Source organism: Leuciscus leuciscus, assembly GCF_965113295.1.
Source record: "Leuciscus leuciscus genome assembly, chromosome: 22".
NCBI classification, from domain to species: Eukaryota; Metazoa; Chordata; class Actinopteri; order Cypriniformes; family Leuciscidae; genus Leuciscus; species Leuciscus leuciscus.
This window is the reverse complement of record NC_138746.1, coordinates 21,536,344-21,546,049: the sequence shown is the minus strand read 5'-3', so window position 1 is coordinate 21,546,049 and position 9,706 is coordinate 21,536,344. Positions and strand designations below refer to the sequence as shown.

At 37.0% G+C, this 9,706-nt stretch overlaps 1 protein-coding gene across 1 annotated transcript; it reads left to right on the top strand.

Annotated features, from left to right (window-relative positions):
• The first annotated feature begins 334 nt into the window (after positions 1-334).
• Positions 335-9,336, top strand: pygl (phosphorylase, glycogen, liver). The gene is made up of 20 exons (XM_082153700.1): positions 335-623; positions 1,484-1,585; positions 1,659-1,737; positions 1,989-2,092; positions 3,059-3,193; positions 3,289-3,400; positions 4,104-4,186; positions 4,283-4,420; positions 4,513-4,605; positions 5,140-5,286; positions 5,398-5,561; positions 5,656-5,770; positions 5,866-5,967; positions 6,315-6,462; positions 6,667-6,725; positions 7,199-7,340; positions 7,427-7,634; positions 7,756-7,890; positions 7,972-8,038; positions 8,975-9,336. The coding sequence occupies exons 1-20, from the start codon at positions 381-383 to the stop codon at positions 9,161-9,163; spliced, it is 2,565 nt and encodes an 854-aa protein (XP_082009826.1). The 5' UTR covers positions 335-380; the 3' UTR covers positions 9,164-9,336.
• Positions 9,337-9,706: the final 370 nt, after the last annotated feature.

Genomic DNA, 9,706 nt, shown 5'->3' with positions numbered 1-9,706 from the left:
TTAACGCAATTTGGTTAATGGTAAAATTTCATGATATTGAACTGAGTAGGCTAATCCTGACTCATTTCAATTGAATAACTGACTAAGGATTGTTCAATTATTCAATTAAAATACGTAATGATTATCCACTTCAATTGTATGGATTTTAACTATTAATTAAATTGCGTAAAACAAACAAAAAAAAGCATTAATTTTTTTAAATATGAACCGTATGGACGTCACGTCATTGATTCAAATACTGCAATATATTTGCCATGGTTAAAAAACAGTTCAATGAGAGAGGGAGGGAGAAACTTTCTGTCCCTCCCTCTGTTCCCACTATAAAATATGGGGCTTGTGACCCCCGTGCGCTGCGCTCGGTGTAACCGGTGATCTTCAGGATGGCGACTCCTCTAACGGACCAGGAGAAACGCAAGCAGATCAGCATCAGAGGGATCGTCGGTGTGGAGAATGTGGCGGAGCTCAAGAAGGGCTTCAACCGACACCTGCACTTCACGCTGGTCAAAGACAGGAACGTCGCGACGCCGCGGGATTATTATTTCGCGCTCGCGCACACGGTGCGGGATCATCTGGTGGGTCGCTGGATCCGCACACAGCAGTTCTACTATGAAGCCGACCCGAAGGTGAGTCAGGAAGAAGAAGAAAAAAGTCCCATAAAAAGTCATTTGGTACCTTGACTATTATTAATGACTAATTTGACTGACTATTTGTCACTTTGCCAAAGTTAAAACTGATTCCAACTTATTGAAATAGGCTATAACCTATTTAAAAAAAAGATTTACTTGTATTAAGTTAACAGTGTATCCTTTTATTAGAATACAAGAAAAATGGTAATGTGATTTTTATCTGTTTTCTTATATTTTTGTTGTTGGTCATTTTTAATTATTATAAGATTAGCAGGTTGTTTAAATTGTCAGTCAGGTTAATCAAGACAGGTGCACAAATCTTTAAAACATCATGTATTAAAGTTTTATGGATGGAAATAAAGTATTAGTTCCAGTTGTTTGTGATTATTAATAACAGGGTTCCAACTGCCATGACCAACATGGATATATTAGGGAATTTTTTATTTATTGTGATTCCCAGTCCTGAAATGTCAAAAAAATTTATAAAATTTTATAGTGATTTTTAAACAAAAAATATTTTTCTAGTTATGCACAGCTTTTAACTAAAATATATTATTACAATTAGAAATGTATAGAAAAGTAATGGAAATTAATGTAAAAACGTGCACCCAATGCATAATCCAAGAATGCAGTTTCAAGACTGATTTGTGTGTGTGTGTGTGTGTGTGTGTGTGTGTGTGTGTGTGTGTGTGTGTGTGTGTGTGTGTGTGTGTGTGTGTGTGTGTGTGTGTGTGTGTGTGTGTGTGTGTGTGTGTGTGTGTGTGTGTGTGTGTGTGTGTGTGTGTGTGTGTGTGTGTGTGTGTGTGTGTGTGTGTGTGTGTGTGTGTGTGTGTGTGTGTGTTTCTATGTGCCCTCAGCGTGTATATTACCTGTCGTTGGAGTTCTACATGGGTAGAGCGCTCCAGAACACCATGATTAATCTGGGTCTGCAGAACTCCTGTGATGAGGCAATCTACCAGGTGAGAGAGAACAAAACACTCATCCATTCATCTGTGCGTCTGGCTGTCTGTAAACCTCTCTTTTTCCTTCTAGCTGGGGTTGGATATGGAGGATCTTGAAGAGATGGAAGAAGATGCCGGATTAGGCAACGGAGGGCTGGGAAGATTAGCAGGTCTCTCTCTCTCTCTCTCTCTCTCTCTCTCTCTCTCTCTCTCTCTCTCTCTCTCTCTCTCTCTCTCTCTCTCTCTCTCTCTCTCTCTCTCTCTCTCTCTCTCTCTCTCTCTCTCTCTCTCTCTCTCTCACACTATACAAACAATAACATGATCTAAGTTAATAGTGATATTTACTCTGTGTGTGTGTGTGTGTGTGTGTGTGTGTGTGTGTGTGTGTGTGTGTGTGTGTGTTCGTGTGTGTGATCCACAGCTTGTTTTCTCGACTCCATGGCGACACTGGGTCTGGCTGCTTATGGATATGGGATCCGATATGAGTATGGAATCTTCAACCAGAAAATCAAAGATGGCTGGCAGGTGAATTTGATGGCTGGCAGACAAAAGTTCTCATACACAAGTCTCTGATACTTTCCCAGTACTGTTTGTTATAGTAGTTCTGACCCATATGGCAAAATACATCATTATATTTTTAGAATACAAAAATTGCCACAATATATTTCAGTAAATATATTTAGATAAGTTTTAGTTATATTTTCTCTTATATTTTTATGTATTTTATATATATTTCTAAATATATTTCAGAATACAAGAAATTGGCATAATATATTTAAATTAATATATTTTTGATACGTTTTAGTTACTTATATTTTCTCATATATTTTATCAAATATTATTAAAAATATTTCAGAATACATAAAAAAGCAAAAATATATTTAAATAAAAATATAGTTTGATAAGTTTGTTATTTATAATTTCTCAAATATTTGTATATATCTTATTATTTATTTTTTAATATATTCCAGAATACAAAAAAATGCTAAAATATACAATTATAAAATATATTTAAAATACTGTATATTTAAACAAATATAAGTTTTATTAGTTATTTTCTTTTATATTTCATATATATATATATATTTTCAATCTAATTATGCCAAATTTATGTTTTAAAAACTACATTTTGCATTTACACAAAATTGTGGGTAGTTTGCAGTACATTTTTTGTTGGTCAGCGTCTGCATAAAAATCAATGCAAATGGGCCAGGAGTCCATTGCGTTTGTGGTCACTGGCCTGTTGCATGTGAGCTTGCCGCAAAGCTGATAATACTGGACCAATAATGGACCAATGAGGATCTTGTGCACGCAGTAGTAGGTTGATAAGAAACAGTGGCTCAATTTATTTACAAAGGGACATTGAAAATGGTGTGTTTGTGTAAAAAAATACACACACACCTGAACTTTAACCTGACCTAGATCTGAGTACTGTGTCCTCCAGTGCATATTGACACTGGCGTCGTCTTCATCATCGCTGTATCATTGTAGGTTGAGGAAGCGGATGATTGGTTAAGGTATGGTAACCCCTGGGAGAAGGCCCGTCCAGAGTTCATGCTGCCTGTGCATTTCTATGGCCGTGTGGAGGAAGAGGAGGGAAAGGAGCCGAAATGGGTTAACACACAGGTTTTAAAACGGCTACAGGCATACAAGAACATACACACCCACAAGATAGCATTAAGGTACTCTGGCCAAGTTTGTAATGCATGTTTGTGGTGCAGGTGGTCCTGGCAATGCCGTACGACACGCCAATCCCCGGCTACATGAATAATACGGTGAACACCATGCGCCTGTGGTCTGCACGCGCTCCCAACGACTTCAATCTCCGAGACTGTGAGTCATTCACACAATGGGTCACCAATCCAATTTATCTGACTTTTTTTTTTTATAATTCCTTATAAGACAAACTCTTGAAAATCTTTTATTACTAAAATCAATATAAAATCATAATTGAGCCTATTTTTGGGTTTTATTATGATGCAGTTAATGCATATTATTCCAAAGGTCTTCAGAATTTTTCAAGATATAATGGCGTATAAAAATAGATTTGAAGAAAAAGTGTTCAACTGCTTGCATGCATGAAATCAAGCCTCATTTTCATCATTTCACGAGTTCACATCTACATATAATTAGTACAATAAGTTTATGCGTATTTGGCGTGCTGTCCGGGGGGAGGGCTCCGAGCTCGGAGTTAGGCCCGAACCCAGAGTACTCCCCCCCCCAGGTGGTAAGTGTAGATGGAACTGGAAGTGAGGAGATGGGGTGGAGGAGGGATGCTGACAAACTTTCAATGAACAGAGATAGGTCTGCTGTGAATTTATACTCTGTCATTGAGTTGAATACTGATTAATCTCCAGCTGTGCATAATTTGGTTAATTATCTGAACCTGCTCCTCCCGAACTTTGTTAATAAAACATCATTTAATTATTCACTTAGAAATATGTCATATTATGGAAGCATAATAGGTTGTGAACTTAATGTTATTGGAATTTATATGTAATAATTCAATGATGGATGATTTATTTATTTTTTACAGTTAATGTTGGTGATTATATCCAGGCAGTTTTGGACCGTAACTTAGCAGAAAACATTTCCCGCGTGCTTTATCCAAATGACAATGTAAGTTTTATTTCACCCTCTTTGAGGCAGATTGAGGTTTAAATGGCTTTTCTGTGTTTAAACTCCATTCATTATTGCAATTGGTGGGTGTTGTAGTTTTTCGAGGGAAAGGAGCTGCGTTTGAAGCAGGAATATTTCGTGGTGGCAGCAACTTTACAAGATGTGATTCGCCGCTTTAAGACCTCGAAGAGAAACTGCTCTGGACCGTTGTCATTTGACAGCTTCCCTGATAAGGTCAGCTTTACTACACACAACCGTTTTAACTAATTGAACTTTAAAGATAGTTGCTGCATGCATTTGTGTGATTCTTCATGTCTGTGTTTCAGGTTGCCATCCAGCTAAATGATACTCATCCTGCTATGGCCATACCTGAGCTGATGAGGATATTTGTGGACATTGAGAAACTGGACTGGGATGCAGTAAGATTCATACATTTATGATACACTGTGACAGCCCATACAACATGCATATAGATGTGTTTATCATGTGTTTTAATTGTTCAAATGTTGAGAAAACACAAACTGAAGTCCAATAAGTTAGAAATTATGTGGTACAATAAGTCAGAGCACTAAAACTTTTCTTTTCATAATTGAAATAAAGCTAAAATAAAATATAGATATTAATGAATAACTGACTAGCTTGAATAATGTAAGTTTACTTTATGACACAAGCACATAATACAATTTCTAAAACAAAGTAAAAGTGAACGCTGAAAATATAAAAATAAAAGCTATTTCAAAATATTACAAGTGTATAAATAATGCTAAAATTAAACTGATGCTGTAATACTGTGCTCAGTTTGATGAAGTGGCTTGAAAGCTCTAAGATGAGTTAAATTTAGACATTTTGGGGCAGATTTACTTAATAAATGCAAATAAGCGTCAGTGCAATTCCAAAACATTTGTCAAGGCAACATGATTACTCACAGTGAGTTCTTCTGTGTGAGAATCTAGGCCTGGAATATCACTAAGAAAACATTTGCATACACCAACCACACGGTTCTGCCTGAGGCTCTGGAGCGCTGGCCAATCGAACTGATGGAGAAGCTTTTACCCCGACACCTGCAGATCATATACAAGATCAACCAAACACACCTGGATGTGAGTACACTGCCCATTTTTGAAAACCCACATACACCAGTAAACCTAGCATTAATGTTTATGTACTGTATGCATGTTTGTGTGTGTGTGTGTGTGTGTGTGTGTGTGTAGTATGTAGCATCTCTGTTTCCAGATGATATGGATCGAATCCGCAGGATGTCTCTGATTGAGGAGGGAGATGGAAAGAGAGTGAACATGGCTCATCTCTGCATCGTGGGCTCACACAAGGTCAATGGAGTTGCTGAGATCCACTCAGACATCATCAAAAGAGACGTGTAGGGCTTTCTCTTTCTCACTCACTCACAAACACACAATCCTACATCCCAATCCTACATCCCATCGCTGATTATTTTGAATGTAATGATATAGATTCCGAGACTTCAGCGAACTGGAACCAGAGAAATTTCAGAATAAAACCAACGGCATCACGCCACGACGCTGGCTGCTCCTCTGCAATCCAGGACTCGCCGATCTTATCGCAGAGGTCCGACACACATACACATGTTTTTCTCTTTTTATAACATATTTTTTCCAAATCATTTCATAGGTTTTTTGGGGGGGTTTTTTGTGCGTTTTTAGGCTATCGGTGAAGAGTATGTCAAAGATCTGACTGAGCTGCAGAAGCTGAAGGATCTGGTTGATGATGACGCCTTCATCCGAGATGTAGCCAAAGTCAAACAGGTCAAAACGCACACTCCTCTCATATCAATGTATTTGTAAATCTTATCCATGTAGATTTTAATGGTCAAGTTGGACAGTTTAACAGCCTATCACTGGGGCAGTACCCTTTAGGGCCACTTATCTACCCATAAAAAGTGCATATTAGTACTTTAGAGTGATATGTACTCTTTCTGCCCCAGTGACAAGTTGTTTTGGAAATGTTTTATACAGTCTTTATATAAATGTTCACCATGTTAGAGGTTTTCTGTGGGCATTACTGACTCAGATGAATGGTATCATTCTTAAAATGTGGTAATTTCAATTCAGAGTCAGTTGCAGTTAATTTTTTCACATGTTTCTGTGTGTAGGATAACAAGCTGAAGTTTGCACAGTATTTAGAGAAGGAGTACAACGTGGACGTAAATCCCGCATCCATGTTTGACGTCCATGTGAAAAGAATACATGAATACAAACGACAACTTCTCAATTGCCTCCACGTCATCACCATGTACAACCGTATGTACACACACACAAACACACACTCGCACAATTTTTTTGGGATGTTTTTCAAAAAACATTCTCCCATGTAGAAGTCTCCCATGTATAATTTCATTATACAATGAAATTCTGCCATTATTCAGAAACTCTTATTCAGAGTTTAATTATTATTAAACTCTTTGACTAAGATATTGAAGAATTTTTCAACTGTTTCACACACAGGAATCAAGAGGAGCCCCACGAAACCGTTTGTGCCACGGACTGTGATTATCGGGGGCAAGGTAAAACAAACAACCTTTTCCAAACACACTCACATGCACTGATTTGCAATATGTACACTACCATTCAAAAAGTGACAGTAATATTGTGAAATATTATTAGAATAGATTTCTATTTGAATATATTTTAAAATGTAATATTCCTGTGATTTGTAAAGCTGAATTTTCAGCATCATTATTCCAGTCTTCAGTGTCACATGATCCTTCAGAAATCATTCTGATATGCTGATTTGGTGCAACTGTGAAAACAGTTGTGCTGCTTAATATTTGTGTGGAAAACCATAATACATTATGTAAAGATTTTTTTTGATAAATAAAAAGTTCAAAAGAACAGCATTTATTTGAAATATAATTCTTTTGTAACATTATAAATTATCACTTTTGATCAATTTAGTGCATCCTTGCTAAATAAAAGTTTTTTCAAAATAAAATAAAACACTTCTGAATGGCAAGTTGTATTATGTTTGTTTCTGCAGGCTGCTCCTGGATATCACATGGCAAAGATGATCATTAAGTTGATCACCACTGTCGCTGATGTCGTCAATAACGATCCTGTGATTGGCCATAAACTGAAGGTCATTTACCTGGAGAACTACAGAGTGTCACTGGCAGAGAAAGGTAACTACGGTTTAAAAACTAAACTGGGTATGGAATTTTCTGTGTATTAATGTATAAATTCCTGTTCATCTGTGTTTTATGTGCAGTGATCCCAGCTACAGACCTGTCGGAGCAGATCTCCACCGCGGGGACGGAGGCGTCCGGAACCGGAAACATGAAGTTCATGCTGAATGGGGCGCTGACCATTGGCACAATGGATGGTGCCAACGTGGAAATGGCAGAAGAAGCCGGAGAAGAAAACCTCTTCATCTTTGGCATGAGGGTGGAAGATGTAGCAGAGATGGATAAAGAAGGGTAGAGAATGAGACGGAGAGATTAAATCAATGGAAATGGATGCTGAGTAAATGTCATTCAATCTTTGTGCTTGTGTGAAGACATTAACCATTCCTTTGTGTGTGTGTGTGTGTGTGCGCAGCTATGATGCATTACAATATTATGAGAATCTTCCGGAGCTGAAACAGGCCATAAATCAGATTAAAAGTGGCTATTTTTCACCGAAACAGCCTGAGATGTTCAGCGACATCATCAACATGCTGTTCTATCATGATCGGTAAAACACATATGCAGACACACACTTTCTTTTTTTTTAATTCCTACATTACTCTCTCATCACGCCGAATTTTTTCTCCAGGTTTAAGGTTTTCGCAGACTACGAGTCTTACGTCAAGTGTCAAGAGAAAGTCAGCGCTCTGTATAAGGTGAACATTATTACACACATTACTGCCTACCACACATGTCAGAGATTCATTTAATGCTCAGCATTCATTTCATAAGTTATGGCGGCTTTTGAACACTGCTTAATGAAGCTTCAAAACCTTTGAGCATCTTTTGTTTTGAATCAGCGGTTCGGAGCACGTATCAAACTGGCCAGGTCACGTAATGGAATGAAACAAGGCTTTGTTACATCACTGTTTCGAACATTGGTTTTGAATTCTTGAATTGTGATGGTTCGCTGCTAGAGGGTGTTGATCTGTTGAACTCATGAACCAGTGTCTAATCCAGTAAATCACGGACAATTCATTAAAGTTATGAGGCCTTTGAATGTTTTTGTGGACCATGGGGGGCCTTTAAGTTTAGAAACACTGTAAGAGACTGTTTTAGCTGACCTCAGGTCAGTTTTATAATGTATGTTCAGTTTGAATTAATTTAATGAATTTGAATGAAAAAGGGACAGTAAAAAATTGTCCTGCCTAAAAACACTACAAATTAACAAACGAACACAGATTATTCATATTTAATTTTATTTAATGATTTATAGTTTACATTTAATAGTAACATGTCTGTATGCATGTTCGAAACAGTAAATAATTTTGCAATATTATTAATCCAGTTGAGTCAGTTTCAAAAAGCTTAGTTTTTACTATCACTACATTTCATTTCATTTAATGACATTGTCATTATTGAGTAAACTTATTATCATTACTCATTATTTTGTATATGGACTTTGTATATGGCTTCCAACCCCAAGCTATTTTTTTTTCTGTGAAACCCAAAAGGCAAAAAATTTATTTAAGAATCATTACACAGCTAATTTCTATGTAGCACCAGGTCAAAGTGACCATGGATGTCAAGCTCCAGAAAATTACAAAAAGACTCAATTAAACTGGTCCATATTTCTCTGTCTGTGTCTAAAGGATCCGAGAGAGTGGACTCGGGTGGTAATTAAGAACATTGCGGCCTCTGGAAAGTTCTCGAGCGACCGCACCATTACAGACTACGCCACTGAGATCTGGGGAGTGGAGCCCACTGACCTGAAGATCCCTCCTCCCAGTGAACCACGTGAAGCTCTGGAGGAAACCGCGCGTGCCTTGCGCAAGATCTGAACACGTCAGTGCAGTTATAGAATCGTGAGAAGACTTGTTTGAAGTTAATTTAATTACTTGGTATGAATACATTTTCCAGTTTTGCTTTCAGTTTTTAAATGTTCACGCATGACTTTCTAAATGAATGGATTGTACTAGCAAAGAGCTAAAATAAAAATTATGTTTTAATTCAACATTGAAGTCAAATTATTCATGTAGTATTGTAGCTATCAGTCAATATATTGATTTTAGGTATATTGGTGGTGGTAGAGGAGATTTCTCCCTCCAAATGTGTAAAACGCCTTGAGTGTCAAGAAAAGCACTACTGTATATGTTATTATTATTAATTATAAAAAATTAATTATAAAATAAATAAAAAATGACAGATTGAAAAAGGAGAGTAATGAGATGCAGAAGACCAAGAGTTGCACTGTTCAACATATTTTTATATATTAGAACTAATAATATTTAGAACTTTAGAAGTACAAAATAAAAGTTTTACCAAAGAGCAAGGGCTTGCAATGACAAGCTAGCAGGATATATTTCAAGGAACACAAAATGTAT

Coding starts and splice junctions, on each gene's coding strand:
- pygl (XM_082153700.1), top strand. CDS start 381: ATGGCGACTCCTCTAACGGACCAGGAGAAACGCAAGCAGATCAGCATC. Junction 2,093..3,058: donor AAATCAAAGATGGCTGGCAG/GTGAATTTGATG, acceptor GTATCATTGTAG/GTTGAGGAAGCGGATGATTG. Junction 5,968..6,314: donor ATGTAGCCAAAGTCAAACAG/GTCAAAACGCAC, acceptor TTCTGTGTGTAG/GATAACAAGCTGAAGTTTGC.